Raw genomic sequence first — 19,137 nt, forward strand, 5'->3', positions numbered from 1 at the left:
GCTCCGGTTGTGATCCTGGGATCTGGGATCAAGTCCCACATCGGGCTCCTGTGAGGAATCTGCTTAGTCCTCTGCCTGTGTCTCTCTCTCTCTCTCATGAGTAAATAAGTCCTTTTTAAAAAAGTCTTCAGAAACACCTTCTACAATGTCCTTTTTTTAAAAAAAGTTATTTTAAGAGCCAGTGTTGGTTAGAAATGATACCAAGGTTTTCCTGCTTTATTTATTCATGAGAGGCAGAGGGAGAAGCAGGCTCCCTGTGGGATACCTGACGCGGAACTCGATCCCAGGACCCTGTCTTCTCTGTCCCCCTGTGCCTCTTGACAGGCACCTATTCCCTTGGTCCATAGTGTTTGTACGATACTAAATTTCATAGAAAGCATCTTCATACCTGCATCTCATCCATAAGTAACTGAATTAAGAGTGGAGGGCACGTCTTTGCCCAAATAAGCACCTAAGTAAATAGGTTCATTTTCATAAAAGTTTGAGCCCACTATGAATGTTCTGGAGATAGGTTTAGACAGACCATTGGCCTGGTTCCTCTGCATTTTCTGTCCCTGCTGCTCTTGAACTGCCTTAAAAGGAACCAGATTTATTTTTTTAATTTCTTTTTATTGGAGTTCAATTTGCCAACGTTTAGCATAACACCCAGGGCAGTGCTCATCCCGCCAAGTGCCCCCTCAGTGCCCATCACCCAGTCACCCCAACCCCCGGCCCAACTCCCTTTCCACTAACCCTTGTTCATTTCCCAGAGTTAGGAGTTGGCTCATGTTTTGTCACCCTCACTGATATTTTCACACATTTTCTCTCCCTTTATTCCCTTTAACTAATTTTTATATTCCCCAAATGAATGAGACCATATAATGTTTATCCTTTTCCGATTGACTTATTTCACTCAGCGTAATACCCTCCAGTTCCGTCCACGTTGAAGCAAATGGTGGGTATTGGTTGTTTCTAATGGCTGAGGAATATTTCTTTGTATATACATAGACCACATCTTTATCCATTCATCTTTCGATGGGCACCGAAGCTCCTTCCACAGTTTGGCTATTGTGGACATTGCTGCTATAAACATTGGGGTGCAGGTGTCCCTGCAGTTCACTGCATCTGTATCTTTGGGGTAAATCCCCAGCAGTGCAATTGCTGGGTCGTAGGGCAGGTCTATTTTTAACTCTTTGAGGAACCTCCACACAGTTTTCCAGAGAGGCTGCACCAGTTCACATTCCCACCAACAGTGCAGGAGGGTTTCCCTTTCTCCGCATCCTCTCCAACATTTGTGGTTTCCTGTCTTGTTAATTTTCCCCATTCTCACTGGGTGTGAGGTGGGATCTCATTGTGGTTTTGATTTGTAGTTCCCTGATGACCAGTGATTCGGAGCATTTTCTCATGTGCTTGTTGGCCATGTCTGTGTCTTAGAGGAACCAGATTTAGTGGAATGCCACCTAAGGCCCTTTTCATAATAAGGAGCTCAGGTTTCGAAGAATGTTCTGGCCTCAGAGGCCATCTTGTCGGGGGCCAGATTGTTTCTCCAGGTCCCAGGAGAGGAGAAGTTTGCACAGCCAACTTCCAGAAGCTGGGGCTTCCCATCCTGATTGAAATGTCCTGTTCCTTTAGGGAGGTCTTAGCAGGAGGCAGAAAGGAAGAGGTGAGGAGGTAGGTGCTGGGATTGTCTGGCTTCTACTCTCTTGATTCAGAATCTGAGGAATAGCCTGACTTTCTTGCTGACGGGAGGTTACTTGGTCAAGAATTCAGTTGAGAGCAAGAAGAGCCAGTTACCAGCAAGCCTGTCAAGCAGCTCCTGCTTGAGACTCGCTGCAAATGGCATTTCTTGGCAGTGCATGCAGTGAGCCGGCACTCTGTGGCCCTAGGGGATTCTTAACGCCTGCTTGTTTCTTTTGTTTTGTTTTGTTTTGTTTTGTTTTGTTTTTTTGTGAACTGTACACCCAACAGCCCAATGTGGGGCTCGAACTTATGACCCCGGGATCAAAAGTCACACATTCCAGCCAGGGACCCCCTATTTGTTTCTTTAAATTATTCCTTAGAGTTGGCTCTTTTCACAGGAGTACTTTAAATATTCTGTTGTTTCCCTCCATCCTCTTCTCAGATTACACATAGCTGCTGGGGTCATGTGGGGCCGCTGGCCTCTGCAAGGTTTATTCTTCGAGTGATAACCGCACCTGCTACGGCCCAGTGTGGTACGTGGGGCTTCTTGATCTTGCAGAGAATGGGGCAGGCAGCCCAGCCCAGCCACTTCTGGAAGTCTTGCCCAGTGGACTTCTCACCAGTGCTCTTTCAGGGAAGTCAGGAGGGGAGGCAAACAGGGTGTCCGATCCCAGGCTTTGTAAGCGATCCTCAGTACAGGACAGCAGTCCAGGTGGCTGTCTTGCCCTCTCCCCAGGCCCGGTTTCCCAGCGTGCAGGGCCACAAAACAGCCCAGAGCTGCGGGGAGACTGCTCTGTGGCTGGTGGTTTGGGCAGGGCTCCTTGTGCTTTCTCAGAAGCATCTGGCCTGGGCCTGGCCACGTCTGCCCTTCGTTTTAGTGAGAGCTTTGCTCTGTCTCGTGTGTTTTCTTGGCCAGTCGCTAACAACGGTGAGATGTTTGATATTTACCTAAAGTTAATAGGCTTATAAATCCATTTTAGAGGCTTTGCAGTTTTTTTTTTTTTTGCCATGATCGTGAACTGAAATAATGAAGACTCTGTACTAAACTATAACCTACTACTACTAATCTCTCCCCCCACCCTGTAACCACCCTCTAGGGGTAAAATACCAAATATATAAATAAAAGCACACTATTTCACAATGGCAGGCTCTTTGGTATTCAGTTTGGGCACTACAGAGACTCCTTTCCTGTACCTGTTGGAGGCAAGGTAAATGTTAATAAAATCATTTCTGGCCCAGAAGCTTATCTTTCTGAAGGGAATGGGGAGAGAGGGAAATGAGAAGCTTTTCAGGCAGCCCAGAGATGCTGTAAATAGCACCAAGATTCCTTGGAATGGGTAGAGGTCTTGCTCACACGCATTACACTCTTGAATTTAAGAGTGTGCTCACTAGATTTTTTTTTTAATTATGCCCTCAAAATATAAACAAAATGAGAAGAATGACATTTAGCCTCCCTAGCAGTCGTGGCACTGTAATCAAAATCTCAGGAAATACACATAGAGGACAAAACAACATGAGCAGGTCCCGAGATGGAGGGAGGGAGAAGAATGAGGACACTCTAGGTTCCTTTGGGTACTGAATTACAATGAAGAATAAATGTCAGAAGTTGCTGGGGAGGAGAGGTGGATGGGAGGCTCCTTTGCACCTTAAGACTTGGGAGCTGGGGGTGACAGACGACCTAGGCAGGCTCCAGGGGTTTCTAGAATGTCGCACACACTTCACAAGGTGATTTTTCTGAAGAAAATGCATAGTTTCCCATCAGCCTTTAGGGTATACGTGACTTCAGAAGATTCTCCACTTGTGGTTAAGTTTTGGGTGCTGTTGCATCACTACATAGGTATCTTGATTGGGTTACAAATGTGCACGCACACAGCAGGTACTCTGAACTGAAAAGCCAAATGTCTGAGGAGTGATGAAAAAGTTTTGGGGATAGATCATGGTGATGGTTGTACAACATTGTGAATGTAATGCTACTGAATCGCACACTTAGAAGTGGCTAAATGGTCATGAAAATGGATAATACACAAACTGCTGAATTATTTAAAATACTTTTTAGAATAAAATATTTTTATACCTTAAGTGCACTACAATACAACTGGGTGTGAACCGTCTAGTTTTTCAAAGCTTATTTTCTGGGTCACAACTCAGTGGTTTATGAATAAGACAGAACCTTGGAGGACTTTAAGAATTGCCTAGAAAGGGCATGGCATCCCATTGCCAGTCAGATAACAAAAAGCGTCTTTGGGTTGACTGGCCCCTGTTGCTGTAGATGGAAAATGGGCTCAGAGAGGGTCTGAGGGCTCCTAGGCTCCACTGCAGACTGTCCTGGAGACTGCCAGCGGTCTGAGGTCACTCCTGCCATTGCCAAGGCCCCAGAAAGAAGTCAGGCGTCGGACAGCAACTTCCCATTGGACAGGTGGAGCCCCCGCCCCTCTCTATCAGCTGGAAACCCCCGGGCAGGTGCACAGGCCAGGGATCCATGGAAACCGACGCTGGTGGGTCCCAGTGGTATGAATGGGGGGGGGGGGGGTCAGGCAGGTGGTCCTGACGGGTCCTGGCGCTCACCCACCGACCCCCCTGCACTTGTGGGTGCTGGGAAGACAAGACTGGAGGCTGGAGGCTGGAGGCTGGGTTCAAGTCCCGCATAGCTTCCACGGGCCTCCAGTCTTCTCACCTGTGTAAGAAAAGTGACATCCAAGGGGCCAGTTACCATGGGAACCGAATGCGGCACGGGCCAGTGTGGAACAAGGGAGTGTGGTGGTGCCGGACGGACACGGGCCGAGCGTGGGAGTCAGGCGCCCGGCTTGACCCCGCGCGGGGCTGGGGGAGCTCCCGGCGGCGGGGCGCTCGCGCTCTCCCGCCCCGAGGCCGGCGGGCGCAGTCCCCTCCTCGCCCACCGGGGGGCAGCCGCGGGCGCGCGTGGCGGCCCCGACAGACCCGCAGAGAGACCCGCCGTCGGGCGTCGGGCCCGCGTCCCGGAGAGCCAGGCCGACCGAGCCGGCGCCCCGCGGGGGCCCCCCAGGGTTTGGTGGCCTCGGGCCAGCCGCTTGCTGCCGGTGCGGGCGGGTGCGGGTGCGGGTGCGGGCCGCTCAGCCCCGCCCCCCCGCCCCCGTCCTGCTCCTGCGGGCGCGCACCTGCCGCCCGCCCTGGGCCCCGCGCCCGCCCCTCCGCCGCGCTGCCGCGGGCCCGCCGGGTGCGCCCCGGGGCGGCCCCGCGGGAGCCCCGCCCCGCCCCCCCCGCCCCCCGCCCCCCGCGGCCCCGCGGCCCCGCGGCCCCGGCCCTTCCTCCGCGAGCCCGGCCCGCTGCGCGCAGCCCGCGGGCGAATCAGGCGCGGCCAGGAAGCCGCCGCCCTGCGCTGCCGCCGCCGTCCGCCCGCCGTCGGCTCGCTCGGGATGAGGGGCGCGCGCTGGGCGCCCGCGAGCTCAGGTGAGGCCCCCGGGGCGGCGCCCGCGACCTCAGGCGAGGCCCCGCGGGACGGCCGGGCTGCGCCGGGGTGGGAAGGGGCCCCCGCCCGACCCTGCGGACCCTACACAGGCCGCGGAGCCCCCGGCTGGCCCCGCCGCTTCCTTCAGACCGGTGAGGGGCCAGGCCCGGAGCCTTGGTTTCTTCATCCGTGAAATGGGACCATAACAGCCCTGCCAGGAGGCACGCGGCTCGGCAGGCCCCGGGCAGCAGCCCTCGCTCCCCAGCCCGCGCCGCTCTCCGCCGGGGCGCCCCGACCCCGACCCCGACCCCGACCCCGCCTCCCCACCCCCACCCCCACCCCCGCCCTGGCCCGGAGCGCCGGGAGCCTGCGGGGCCGCAGGTGAAGGCCGGGGTCATGGGCAGACCGAGCAGAGCCGCGCGGGCCTTCCCAGGGCTCCGACCAGACCTCCCACTCCACCCCCACCCCGGAGCCCGCCCTGCGACCCAGGGAGGCCTCAGTTTCCCCACTCAGGCCCGAGGAGGGCTGGGAAACTGGGCGGGAGGGACACTGAGGCTTGCCCAGCCCAGCCCTGAGGGCTTTCCCACAGGCCTGGCCGCTGCAAACTTTGTTCATCTGAAAACTGCGCACTTCCCTTTGTGCTATTTTGGCTCTGCAGTGCTGGGCCTGTGGCCTCCTCCTTCCCCACCCCACCCAGCCCTGCCTGCCCCTTGGGGCCCTCCCACCTCTCCCCGTTCGGCCTCCACCCCCAACCCTCCTCTGACCGCCTGCCCTGCTCCCCGACCCAGGTAGAAAAGCCAGGCCGGAGGGCAGATCTGCTCAGTCCAGGGGCAGCCACAGGCATGTGCAACAAGTTGGTCTCTCTTTTTAAAAAGAGGTTCTTAAAAACGTGATGTAAGGGGTGGGGGAGAGCTGGGAGGGCCCTTGGGGTCAGCCCAGCCTGAGACGGGGTCCTGGCTCTGTGACTGGCTAGCTGGGCGAACTCAGATCGAGTGCCTGCCTCTCTGGGCCCCCCTCTCCTCCCGGGCATCTCCCACATGGCACTCGGTGTGTCTGTGACAACTGAGGGGCTGGGGCAGAGCGCAGCCTTCCCTGGGGACCCTGCCCTCCAGTCTCGGGGTGGAGGCAAGGTGGGGGAGGTGCAGATCTGCATGCCCCTGGGGACCAGGCAGGGGGATTCTGGTAAGGTTGCTCCACTGCTCCTCCTGACCCCAAAAAGGCTGCCACTGCCACTTCCCATTCCACAGGGACCCAGATGATGGCAAGGCATAGTAGTCATCCAACAGTGTCCCCCCCAACTTTCATGCATCATCTCGATGCTGGGCCTCATGACAAACTGGGGGATGAGTGTCATTATTTCCCCATTTCCAAGGGGCTACCAGAGGTCAGCAACGCAGGGCTTCAACAGTGGAGGCCCACTCTGTGTTCTCGTGCTCCCCTCCCCTCCCCTCCCTCACTCAGTGCCAGGTGGATGGGGGTAGAGCGAGGCTGGGGGCACCCCGACTGTGCTGCTTGGCCCAGGACTGCAGGGCCCAGGAAGCAAGAGGGCTCCCTGGTGGCCAGGATCCTCTGGGGAAGACCACTTTTCCAGGACGGCTGCAAAGGTCAGTGGGCCGGCTCCTGGGCCTCAAGTGCAGGCCTCGGAGGCACGAGGGAGTTCTTCAAACCAGGCAGCTAGAAATCTGACCCGCAGCAGGTTACTCTTCAAGAAGCCCGGACAGTGAGCCAGGCTGCTTATCATCTGCCAGCAGTTCTTTAAGGCACTGGGTTGATCCCCACTGTATAGATGAGAAGACTGAGGCCAACAGACTCAAAGGCACAGGCAGGAGTCCTCCCTCCACCACCCGGTGCTCCCCACCCCACTCAGCCTAAAGTGCACTTGGGCTGAGGCTAGAGGCGCAGCAGAGAGGCTGAGGTGGGCGGAAAGAGGAGGGTGTGCAAGTGGGGAGGGCAGTGCCCAGGCCCCGAGAGCAGGGGACAGCCACGGACGACATCCTGGGGTGATGGGACCATCCCATCATAGGGTTGGGGAATTCTCGTGTTCCTACTGACTCAGTGTTTGGGGAAGGCGAGGTGGCTTCTCCAGGAGGGCCCCGATGGAGGCTCGGTGTTGCTCAGCCTTGCCAGTTGTGCCGTGAGGATTCAGGAAGCTGGGAGAAGTGAGGGGACAGCCGGGAGCAGCGGAGGGCTCAGGGGAGCCCAACACAGGAGCTGAGCAGCACAGAGCTCTGCTTCTCCCGAGCCCAGCCAAGCCTTCCCCCGCTGAAAAGTGGGGAGAAGCCCTCCTTCCAGGTGGCTGAACCGGGAAAAAAAGACATGCAGAGTGGATGCTCTGGGGGCTGTGGGCTCCACCTGCCTGCCATGGGGTGGGGACCCCCTCGGAAGGCGCTGTCGCCCTCGGCCGTGTCCCCGGCCACTGCCAGGAGACCGAGTCTCTATAGTTGCAGTGATTCTCCTTGGGGGCCCTCTCACGGGGGCTGTACTTACACCCACCAGGCCCTGGTGTGTGGCTGCCTGGGGCTTCGCCACGGCCTGGCAATCACAGCATGGCTCGACCAGCAGTGGCCTGGTGCCAGGCGGGTTCAGAGCCTCCTCACCCTGCAGAGCCCCCCCGCCCCCGCACATCCCACCACCAGCAGCCATGGGCAGCCCACCAAGTCTCTCTGCCCAGAGCACCCGTCTTCCCCTTAGGCCCTCGGGAACCCCCTCTGTGTTTAAAGAACAGAAATCCCACTCCCAGCTCCCCCAGGGGGCCATGAGCAGGGGCTTGGGTGCATGGGGGCCACCAGGGCTCCTGTGTGGAAGGGGCCATGGACTGAGCTCAGGGAGCAAAGCTGGGTTTACAGGCGGTGACAGGACACAGTGGGTAGAGGCAGAGTTAGGGTCCGGAGGCCCGAGTTTGAATCCTGTCTTTCTACTTTGCAGCTGAGAACCCCAGCCTGTTTCTATATTTGTGTAACGTCGGGAGCCTCTCCCCCGCAAGGGCGGTGGTGTGGATTAAGCAACGGCACATTTGAGACACAGAGTGCTGTCTGGTGGGTCCCCAGAACCTTCCAGCACTTGTCAAGTGCAGGCCGGGGTCAGATGGGGGAGCAGGGCCGGGTGCAGCCTGACCCGTTCCTGGTTCCATGGTGCTTCCATGGCCTGGGCTCAGCTGTGGGGCTGGGGGACTCAACTGGCTCTCACAGGATGCCCCACGTTGCAGCATTGCAGGACGAGTGGCCAGGAGTGGACATGAATGTGGAGAGTGAGCTGCTGTGGCCCGGGGTGGCCTTGCTGCTGCTGCTGGGGACGGTGGCAGGCCTGTGCGTGCGCTGCTCCCGCCCAGGTAAAGGCGCGGTGGAGAGGGGTCCTGGGGGTGCTCAGTCAGTGAAGCGTCTGCCTTCGGCTCGGGTCACGATCCCGGGGTCCTGGGATTGAGCCCCACGTGGAGCCTGCTTCTCTCTTTCTCTGTCCCTCCCCACCACTCATTCTCTCCCTCCCCCCGCCGCCTCAAATAAATAAAATTTTTAAAAGAGGGGGATGCGCAGTAGAGGATGAGGGCAGAATCCCCAGACCTGGCTGCAGCCCGAAGGGCAGTCAGATAAGTTTCATGAGGCAGAGATGAACCCCCTAAACTGCCCGTGAAGACAATGGGTCTGGCTCACTGTGGGACTTGGCTTTTGGTGGAACAGTGAGTCTGGGGCAGGGGAATGCTCTGGAAAAACGAGGGAGCGAGGTTGCTGTGCTGCCTGCAGCATCCACCTTCTGCACGCTCTGCTCTCCTGATAGGTGGTGAGCAAGCCCCTGTCAGTGACAGGTGGCCCACAGTGATTGGCAGTCCAGCCCCCACGTCCCATCTGAGGCCTGCCCAGGGCACAGGGGAGACAGGACGAGGGGGGCCTCGGATCTCGGTTAACACCCTGGCTGGGGACGCTTGCTAATCTAGTCTTGTTCTCTCAGCCGTGAAGAAGTCCGAGAAGATCTACGAGCAGAGGAGCCTGTGAGTGCCTCGGGGTCCCCGGCCTAGTGACTTCGTGTGGCCTGGCTGTGGGCATCCCCTCGCGTGTCCACACACCCCTCCCCTCACCCCTGCACTCCCACCTCCTCCACACCGGGCTCTAGTGGGTCCTAATTGGTCCAGGGAGGGAGGGACACGCGGGGCTGTCCTTGTGCTGCCCGGGCCTGGCCGGAGGGCTTGGGGACGAGGAGGCGCCACTCTGGGGCCTGCCCACCTGCATCTCCAGAGACACTGCCTCTGGCCCCAGCCCGGGGGAGCCCGCAGTGCTGGTGCTGGGGGAAGACGGAGAGTCCCGCCTTCCGGGCAATGTGGGGAACAGAGACTGGGCACAAAGCAGAGTGAGCTGTCTGCAAGTCTCCCCGGGAAAGTGCTGACAGAGCTCGGGGAGGATGTGGGCATGTCCTTGGGGGATTGAGAAGGCCTGGTGGAGGAGGTGGGGAGGATGGCAAGAGAGAAAGGAGGCAAAAGGGGATTCCAGAGAGAGAACAGGGCGGGGAGTTGCCGACATTGGACTGGGGCGCACACTTTCTTCTGGGGATGAGGTGGCTCGTGGGGGTGTATCTTAAGAGGCATGAGCTGGATGAGGAGGGAGGAGAGCCTTGACTGTGGAGAGAGGCCAGGGCCTTTGTCTTGAGGGTCCAGGGGAGCCACAGACGAGCTGGAAGCAGGGACTTATGTGCAGTAGGAAGCAGGGAGGTAGGAGTAGAGAGGAAATAGGGCTGGGGTGGGGGGTTGGTCACTGACCCCAGGCAGAGCCACAGGATCCAGGCACTTTGCGGTTGTGGGGGGCGAGCTGCTCTGTGTGGGAGCCCTGGGACAGTCAGCCGTGCTGGTCACTGCAGACCACGATGTGGCCCAAGGACAACCCCAGGCAGGAGGCCAGCGGCCACTGGGGTCCTTGGGCTGAGCAGGAAGGTGACTGACGGTGCACCTGGGGGCCTCTGGACCTGCGTGCACACACGCACACAGGCCGGCATGCCCATTCACACCCACATGTGCCCACACTCTTGCTCATGCATGCGCTTCTCTGGCCGCGTACATGCCTAGGGGGAAGGAACTCACGTACAGACGCGCACACACCCTTTCTCATTTCCTTTTGCAACTGAAAAACCACAATGAAATTTGAAAACAGAATGTCCGCGTCCATGCCCACCCCTGGGGCTGGGGCTGGACTCTTCCAGGGTTTTTGGCCACTTGGTGCTCTGGGTCACCAGCCCACAGCCTCTACCGGGGAGGAGGGGACTGGACTCCCCTGGTGCCCCCCACGCCCCTGCCCCGAGGCAGGCCTCCTCCGTATCTCCCCCTCTTCTCTCCTCCTCTCTTGGCCCACTCCAGGACTCTGACTGGTGGTAGAAACATAGGCTGTTTCAGCCAGAAGTGAAACCTCCTCATGGTGGGAAGGAGATGGCCTGGGTGGGAGGAGGCAGGAGGGGAGACTTGGATTCTCCCCACTTCACTTGGGTCCAGTCCTGCCTGTGGATTAAGGGCATCCTTCCCAAATCAGGTCACCCTGACTCCCAGCCCCCTGGGAGCCCCTGGAAGGCTGGGCCGGGTCTCCTTTCTAGTCCAGAGGAGGAACCCAAAGGGCTTTAATGTGTAGCTGAAATCCACTCTACCATCCTTAGTGGGGGCTTCCATTCTTGAGGGAACTTCATGGTCCAAAATGACAGCTAGAGCACCAGCCCTCATCTCTGTGTTCCACGCAGTAGTAAGAATGAAAGGCAAGGACAAGAAGGGCACACTCCTGTTGGCAGTGCCTCCTCAGAAGCAGTTTTCCTGGAAATCCCAACAATCTGGGCTTGCATTTCACTGACTTCAGCACCAAAGCCCTCAGCCATACTTAGGCATGAGGGGGGCTGGAAAATTCAGCCTTTTAGATGGGCCTAAATAAAAATCCGTTTCAGAGGACGAAGGGGATGCAGGCATGGCTAGGCACCTGGCTGTGTCTGCTAAGCCTTGAGGTTATCTCGCCGGTTACTTGGGAGGAAAGGCTGTGTTCGAACATCCCCAGAGGGGTTGAAGTTACCCTCTGGTTGAAGGCTCTGAAGAGCCACCCCACCCTCACCTCGGAATCTGAGGGCCACCCCCCCCAGCCCTGTGCACAGACCCTCAGGACCATCTCCAGGGTTCCTGGGGAGGCCATAGGGGCAGCCGGTTCCAGCCAGGGCCATGTGAGAAGGGCAACTACCCGGTGGGCAGGGCTGGGAGCAGTCCTGAGAATGGGGGGCATCGGGGAGCCCTGGCTCTGAGGCCCAGAGGGGTGGCGGCTCCTGCTCACCCTCGCCCTGGTCCGGCCCCTCTCCCCTCTGTTCCTCATCCCTGTCTGTCTGTCTCTCCATCTCTGTCTCATGAGCTGTGAGAAGCCAGGCCCTGGCTCAGCACAGCTCCATGTTTTTCCAGGGAAGAGAGCCAACAGAACTTTGCGGTGGCCCGGACCTATTCTTGTGAGTCCCTGAACGGCAGGGTCCAGAGACTGGGCTCTGGGTTGGGGGTGTCCATGTGTGTCCTCATTGTTCTGAGACTGTGGCCAGGCCTGATCTGGGTGAGTGAGGGACTGTGCTGGCAGGCTGGCTGGGGCCCAGCCAACGCCCCTTGTCCTTTGCAGTGGTCAGGCAGGCCTGGCCAGGGCCCCTGGTGGACAAAGACCCTCACGTGGCACCAACAAGGTAGGAATAAGCCCCCATCCCTGGCCTAGAGGGGTCGCAGCCCCGTGGGAGGCGTTGGGAAGGAAGGCCCCGGGGTCCCCTCTGGCCAGGCTCAGGCCAAGACCTTGTTGCCACCTCGGACCTCAGAGCCCCAGAGCTGGATTGTGAGGGCCCCATGAGGGGGCCATGGGGCTGTGGTTCGGAAACCCCAAAGCCTCTTCCCCGCCGGGCCCTGCTCGGCCCCTCCCCTCCCCCTCTCCTGCAGGAAGGACAAGCTGCTGCGGTTCTCCCCCAGCCTGGAGGGTGAGTGGCCCTCAGACACCGGGGTGGGGCGTGGGGTGGGGGGGTGCCAAGACAGGGGAACACCCGGTAGCACAGGAACTCCCCTGTGCAGGGGAGGCCTGGAGGTGCCGCGGGAGCTGGGCCAGAGGCCCTGGTGGGGCCTAGCAGGGGAAGGGATGGAGAGCAGTTGGGAAGTGGGAAGGTAGGAAACCTGGGGACCTGGAAGGCCCTTCCCTGGGGCTGGAAGGAGGGCAGGGGAGGGAGGAAGCAACAAGCGGGCCTCTCTTCCAGATTCTGAGTCTTCCAGGTACCAGAACTTCAGCAAAGGTGGGTGGGATCCCGGGAGGTGGGAGCTACGGTGGGGCCCACAGCCCAGCGCTCAGGCCTAATTCTCACCTCCTCCTGCAGGAAGCAGACACGGATCGGACTCAGCCTACATGTGAGTGGCCTTCTGCGGGCAGCCACCTCCTCCCCCCACCCTCCCTGCCGGGCTTCCCCCTTCATGAAGGCTTCCTGCCCTAGAACCACGGGCCCAAGCAGGTGCTCGGTAGCATCACTTCCCCTCAGGTGACCATGGCTTTGTGGGGACAGGGACGATGTGGCCCTGCTCTGAGGAGGGATTGTCTGGGGGACTCATCCTGCATCACCCAGAGAAAGGGCCTCGGGGATATCTCTTCATCTCACAGATGGGTGAACCAAGGCCCAGGGAAGAGGGGCAGAGGGACCAGGAAAGAACCTGGAGGGTGATGGCTGGAGCAGCCCTCTCATCCCTGCCCCCCCACAATGCCCCCACCCCAACCACACGCCTGTCCAGCCAGTGCTCTGTGTCTGTGCTTTCTTGCCAGAGACCCCATCACCACAGACTACTACAATTGGGGGCAGTTCCAGAAGCCCAGGGCAGGTGAGGAGGAAGAGGAGGAGGGGAAGAGGGAGGAGGTGGTGAGCTTCCTAAGCTACACTCCCCAGGCCAGAGGCAGTTGGGAGGCTCGGAGGAGGAGGCTGGCTGGGCCTAGGTTTGGTTGGCTGGGGGAGCTGGGGAAACTGCGGAGGCTGGCAGGGGGGTAGGAGCCCAGGAGCAGAGCAGGAAAGGGGTGTGGGGGGCAGGGAGGGGAGAGGGCGGTGGGCCACAGAGGGGAGCTGGGGCCAGGGGCAGCGGGGGAGGCTGAGCCCCTTGTCACGCAGGCCCCCGTCAGGGCTGGGCAGCAACTGCTGAGAACATGTGGGACCTCAGAGGAAGGCCCTGGGCCCGGCAGCCTTGCTGACAGACGCTGAGCCCTGTGGGTGCTGAGGAGGCTGGGATCTTTCTTAGGCCCTTAAAACCTTTGCTTTACAGAAGAAGAAACTGAGGACCGAGGGTGGGCAGGGCCTGCTGACAGGTGCTCAGGTCTGCTCCTGCACCCTGGCTCCCGCCTGGGCTACACTGAGCTGGGGGCTGGGCACATGGTGGGCAGGAAGTGGGGGGGTCCTCTTCTTCCCCCTGCCCCTCCTGAGTAGGGGAAGGGCCCTCATCTCTTGGAGCCGCTTTGACACAGACGGACGCTGAGTGGGGCAGTGGTTAGAGCTTGGCTCGCAGGGGCGATATGGGGTGCCGGGCTCCCATAGGCCCATCCAGCCTTGGTTCTCTCTGCCCTGCCCAAAGGTGCTGCTTTCAGAGCAGCCGGGGCCTGGTTCCCGGCTCTCCTCTGCCTCCAGCGGCTCTCACTGGCCCTAGTTGGCCAATAAGAAGAGGCTTCTCTCCCTCCAACTATCCAACTGCCTGTGCAACCCCATCCCCTAATCTCTGCTCCCCAGTGCATGTGGGGTGACCTCGGAAAACAATGAAGGAGGCCAGGGTAGAGGCTGCTGGAGCCAGGCCAGCATCTGCTAAGAATCTTGTCCAGGAAAACAAACAAACAAACAAACAAAAACAAACAAACAAACAAACAAACAAACAAAAAGAATCTTGTCCAGGAGAATGTTTGGAAGGCTCCGTGGGGAACCCAGAGGGCTGGGGCTTGGCAGGACAGATCTACTGAGGGGAAGGCAGGACAGAGGGAGGGAGGGAGAGCCGGGCCACCGGGCAGGGCCCACGAGCAACCCTCACCCCTCTGCCTGGCAGATGACGATGACGATGCCAACTCATATGAGAACGTGCTCATCTGCAAGCAGAAGGACCCCGAGTCAGGTGAGGCCGCCCCGCCTACACCCCGAGTCCAAAGCCCTCACGGCTCAAAGGCACCACCTGCCCGGAAGCCTGAAGGCTCACCGTGAGCTCCAGAGCCTTTGGATAAAGCGTCGCTCTAGTGCCTGGAGGAGGCCCAGGGGGCCCGAGCTTTCTGAGGGGATCCCTTCTTCCCTGAGGGGCCGAGCCCGGGCGCCTTGCTGGCCTGAGGACTGGCCGTGGCGGCGCCACCTGTGCCCCCTCCTGACCTGGTGTCTCCCTGCAGGCGACGAGGGATCCGAGGATTACCAGAACTCGGCATCCATCCGGCAGTGGCGGGAGTCCAGGAGGGTCGTGGGTACGTGGCCGGTCAGCTTCAGCAGCCGGGCCTGGCAGGTTGGGGGCGGGGAAGGGGGGAGAGTCGGGGGGCTGGCCTGGGGGCGCCAGGCGGGGTGGCCTCCCCTGCAGCCCTTGCAGCTGACTTCACAGTGAAGCCTCTGGCCCATCAGTGGCCTCGGCAGCCTCGTGCCAAGTGAGGACCGGACGCCTCAGCCGCCCCCGTGGGCAGATCTCTGGCTAACCTCAGGGCCGGGAGCGGCACCCCATTCCGTGTAGCACTTCCTGCTGGCTGTTTTGTGGCGTCTTGGGGCCCGGGCCGAGCCTCTGGCTGGGGAACAGGCGTGAGTATGTCTGCAAGAACCGACTGACCACATCTGCTCATCTGCCCGCTGGTCCGCAGAGCAAGTCCCGAGGGAAGCGCCTCTGTCCCTGGCAGGAAGCCCGGACGAGGACAACGAGGACCCCGATTACGTGAATGAGAGTGTGGCAGCCAGAGAAGCCTAGGGAGGATCTGGAAGGAAGGTACAGCTGCTGGTCTCCCAGGGGGTGGACCTCACAGGCCCGAGGGGCCCTACCCCAAGGGAAGAACAGGGCTGCAGAAGCCATGCGGGGGCCCCAACGGGGTTCAGGGGGCAGCACCTATGGGTGCTGAAATGGGTGCCTACCACCCCCCACGGCAGACACCCGGGTCTCAGACTGCTATAGGGGGGTGTCGGGCTGGGGAGGCTGGTGAGTTGTGGAGAGAACAGGTGGGCTCCGGGTGGCTCTCTGCAACCTCGAGTGAGTGATTTAACCTTCCAGGACTATTCCTCACTTGCCAAGTGGAGCAAATGGGGCACAGTACGTGAAGGACATGGGACAGGGGTGAGACGGGGAGATAGAGGATGGTGCCCATGACAGTCATGGCTGAACCGTGTGAAGCAACCCCCCACGCCCACCCCATGCCAGCGAGCGTGGGACTGATGCTCATGCACACTGGCTCGCAGCTCCGCAAACGCAGAGCACTCAGCCACCTGCCCTGGGTCCCACTCGGAGTCAGCCACTGGAGCCCAGGCTGTGCCACTGCGTGGGAGACAGGACTGACCCCAGAGGGCCCTTGAAGGCCACCTGAAGCCCCGATCAGGGCAGGCAGGTGGCGGCTCCTGCGCTGGGAGAGCCCCCACAGCAGGAGAGGCCGCTGCAGCGTGAGCCCAGGTTGCCCAGCCCACTGCTCATGCACTCCCCCGACATCTAGCAGGCATCTGCCCAGGGTGTTTACTGGGGACCCAGCAATAAACAAAATCCACCCATGGGTGCCCAGCTGGCTCAATCGGCAGAGCCTGTGACTCTTGATCGCAGGGTTGTGAGTTCGAGCCCCACACTGGGTGTACAGATTACTTTAAAATCTTAAGAAAAAAATCCACTTGGATCCCCGAACATTCGGGACTCCACTCTGGTGGGAGAGAGGACACAGATGGCATGGCTGTGGGCTGAGACGACAGGAAGGACAGGCGGCATGTTAGGAGGTAACAAGCCCTGTGGAGACAAACCCTCAGAGAGGAGGCCGGGTTCCTCGGATATGGGGTGGCCAGGGCAGCCGTGGTTGCTCCCTTCCCGCCCTGCTGGGCAGCAGAGCACATGCCCAGAGGGTCTGACAAGGGTCTGACAGGGGGCAGGGCGCAGCTCTGGGTGGGGGGGCGCAGCCACGTGGCCACACCTGGGTTTTCTGAGACGGGAGAGAAGGGGCGCAGGAACAGGACCTCTGGCTGCCAAGGAGGGAGATGAATTCAGGGGGCAGCAGGGGACATACAGACCAGCGAGCATCCAGGTGAAAGGTGACTTCTTGGCCTGGGCTGCAGACAAACATGAATTTTAGATTTTTGTTCTAAGTTCATTTATTTTTAAGTCATCTCTACACCCAAACTGGGGCTTGAAATTCACGACCCCGAGATCAAGAGTCATGCACTCTGACTGAGCCAGCCAGGCACCCCATTTCCATGTATTTAAAATTTTTTTTTCTTTGATGGCTTCACTGACCCTTTGGTTGTTTTAGTATCATGTTGTTTAGCCTTGCCGTGTTTGTGTTTTTCCGTTTTTCTTGTGATTTCTAGCTTTGTACCCTTGTGGTCGGAAAAGATGTATGGGGTATGACTTCAATCTTCTTACGTTTACTGAGGCTTGTTTGGTGGCCTACCATGTGGTCTGTTCAGAGGGATGTTCCGTGTTCCGTGTGCCCTTGGAAAGAATGTGTATTCTGGTGTTCGGGATGGAATGTTCTGTGTTTAACCGTCATGTCCACAACGGGAGTGGGTTTTGAAGGTTGAGCCCGCAGGACTGACTCACTGATGCACAGCGCGGGGGGGCGGGGGAGGCAGGTAGAGAGGAGCCAGGGCTGGAGGTTTTAGGCTGAGCAATGAGAGAATGTCACTGTCCCCAGCCGAGGTGTGAGTGGCTGTGGGCAGAGCAGGTCTCGTGGCCGGGTAGACAGCTGAGCCTGGACCGAGGGAGAGGCCAGGCTGGAGACAGAGGCGGGTGTCCTCATTGAAAGCGACAACCGTCAATCCTCAGGGGAACAAGGCAAAGAGGAGCTGGCACTGAGCTCTGGGGACCCGCAGGCCTGAGGCTGGGGGATGAAGCCGCGAAGGGCAGTGTCCTGGGCCTGAGGAAAGCACTTCAGGAGGGCGGGAGTAGGCACGAGGCAGGCGGAGATGTACCGAGCACTGGTGGGCACTGGTGGGGAGAAAGCTTGCTCGCATTCAGAATACAGGAGTCCCAAGACAGGGAGCGGAGAACATTCCAGAAGTCCCACATTGGAACGGAGCAGAGACATGGGCCAGGGGCTGGAGGGGTTATACAGGCTTTTCAGCTGGACCATCTGGAGGCAGGAACCATGCAGTGGGCTCAAGCTTGGGTTCAGCCGTGGCTAGATGGAACCTTCGCATCCTGGCTCCTGTCAGGCTCAGGGATTTGAACTGCACAGGCCAGTGTCCACGGTGGCCCTGCTGGGGGCCGGAGTGGCCTGATTCCTGGGTTCAGAAAAGTGGAAGGGCTGCCAGGCAAGGCGGAAGCTGGGCTGAGTTACAGCTGACGCCGAACAGGTCCCTTCTGGGTGGGAAGGCAGAGGATGCGTCCGGAAGGTGTCGGGTCACCAGACTTGCGCCACGGAAGGCCACCTGCCATTCTGCAGAGGGCATTCCTGTACTGATGAACCGCAGCCTTGGCCAGGATCAATGAGCACAGGGATTTCAGAGATGGGGGCGGCCTTCCCAGCCCAGCTGCTGGAAGGAGGCTGAATGCTGACCATCCCCACCCTCTGACTCTGGCCCAGCCACTCCAGTGGCCAAGGAAGAAAGTGCTAGTCCAAGCAACCCTTTCCCTTTTAACAAACCTTTTCATCTTCATCAAGGAGCCGAGGGAACACCAGGCTATTTACTGCCTCCTCCAGGGTCGCTTCTGTCAAGCTGCCCAACCTCTACATCCCCCCAGTTACTCCTGGGAGATGCAGGAGATGTCCAGAGGATCGTCCACCAGGCTCGGGGAGACTGGCCAGGGAAAGGACCATTACACATGGAACCAGCCCCTGGCCTGGCTTCTGGCTTCTGCGGGAACTCAAGGCTGAGGGCAACGTGGCTCCTGCTGTGACCCGATGTCAGATTCAGGGCAGGCTGCATCCCCAACCCCATGTCTGAAAACATTGTGCGTCGCTGGTATTCCTGTGCCTTTTTGCTCTGGATTCTGATTCCAAATTGCTTACTAACGTCAACTGCTGGGATATTTTCCTTGATCCATAAACTTGTACAGTTAATTTATATAGGTGGAGCCATATTTAATAATCTACATCTCCAACTAGAGATTCTCGACCATCCTGCCTCCTATGAGCATTACACATAATTTTAGCAGAGTTAGGGGGGAGCGCTGGTGCTCCATTCTTCAGGCCTCAGTTTACCTGAAAGAGATGAGGCTACAGACATCTCCGTGCTCTTCAGTGGAAACGTCTGCTGTGGACAAAATGCATCATGTTTCTGGAGGAGCAGAGCAGAGTGGCTGAGTGGTGGCCCTCTGTTGCCCCCAAATCCTTCCCTGCCCCAGGACTGGACTTGGCTGAGCTGGCTAAGCAGAAACACAACTGCTTCATGGGAAGTGAGGGGAGCCCAAAGGGAGCTTCTAGGTCAGAAAAGCCATAGCTGGAGAAACAAGATGTTTCCTTTCAACTGAAACACCTCAATAAAGCATTTTAAGACTAGATTTTCATGTCTGCTTCCCCTGCTCCATGCAAAACCTTCCAAGGGAGTGGAAGTCAAGCCTCTTGCTTAATCGACCCTGAGGCAGAGAAAGAGAGAGAGAGATGAAGAGTGTGGGGTGGGGACAGGAACCTGGTCCTGGGGTCTAATCCTTTCCAGGATGCTACATGATTCTTTCCAAAAGATAATGCCCTCAGGACAGTACCTTGTCCTCAGGAAGTGAGAGGATAAAACAGCAGGCCAACTGCTGGCCACTTGTTACTTCACCCCCAGGGGTACTGATCTCACAGTCTGAGATACAGAGTGGGGCTGTGGGGGCAGCTCCAGGCAGGAGTCCTGCCTCCACAGTCACTGCGTGTGAGACACAGACACATACCTCTGGGCCCTGGTCCTCCCCTGCAAACCGCAGGGATCATGAGGCTCCAGAT

General features: G+C 58.8%; 1 protein-coding gene across 6 annotated transcripts; it reads left to right on the forward strand.

Moving 5' to 3' along the window:
* The first annotated feature begins 4,973 nt into the window (after positions 1-4,973).
* On the forward strand, positions 4,974-18,713 carry LAT2 (linker for activation of T cells family member 2). 6 transcript variants are annotated; one of them, XM_072837497.1, is made up of 14 exons: positions 4,974-5,085; positions 8,009-8,118; positions 8,289-8,411; positions 9,026-9,065; positions 11,484-11,527; positions 11,689-11,749; positions 11,994-12,031; positions 12,302-12,337; positions 12,419-12,449; positions 12,856-12,911; positions 14,109-14,174; positions 14,437-14,508; positions 14,890-15,011; positions 17,875-18,713. In XM_072837497.1, the coding sequence occupies exons 3-13, from the start codon at positions 8,318-8,320 to the stop codon at positions 14,991-14,993; spliced, it is 642 nt and encodes a 213-aa protein (XP_072693598.1). In that variant the 5' UTR covers positions 4,974-5,085; positions 8,009-8,118; positions 8,289-8,317; the 3' UTR covers positions 14,994-15,011; positions 17,875-18,713. The 6 variants fall into 6 exon arrangements, with proteins under 6 accessions (XP_072693598.1, XP_072693601.1, XP_072693597.1 ...); XM_072837500.1 differs by having other exon boundaries at positions 17,914-18,713; XM_072837498.1 differs by lacking the exon at positions 4,974-5,085 and adding an exon at positions 6,570-6,687.
* The last annotated feature ends 424 nt before the right edge of the window (positions 18,714-19,137 follow it).

The sequence above is a fragment of the Canis lupus genome, chromosome 8, assembly GCF_048164855.1.
Source record: "Canis lupus baileyi chromosome 8, mCanLup2.hap1, whole genome shotgun sequence".
NCBI classification, from domain to species: domain Eukaryota; kingdom Metazoa; phylum Chordata; class Mammalia; order Carnivora; family Canidae; genus Canis; species Canis lupus.

Excerpts from the sequence above, each read along its gene's own strand:
- LAT2 (XM_072837495.1), top strand. The coding sequence starts at position 6,555 with ATGGGGGTAGAGCGAGGCTGGGGGCACCCCGACTGTGCTGCTTGGCCC. Across the intron at positions 6,688-8,288 it reads TTTCCAGGACGGCTGCAAAG|CATTGCAGGACGAGTGGCCA; the intron begins GTCAGTGGGCCG and ends CCCACGTTGCAG. Across the intron at positions 14,509-14,889 it reads GGAGTCCAGGAGGGTCGTGG|AGCAAGTCCCGAGGGAAGCG; the intron begins GTACGTGGCCGG and ends GCTGGTCCGCAG.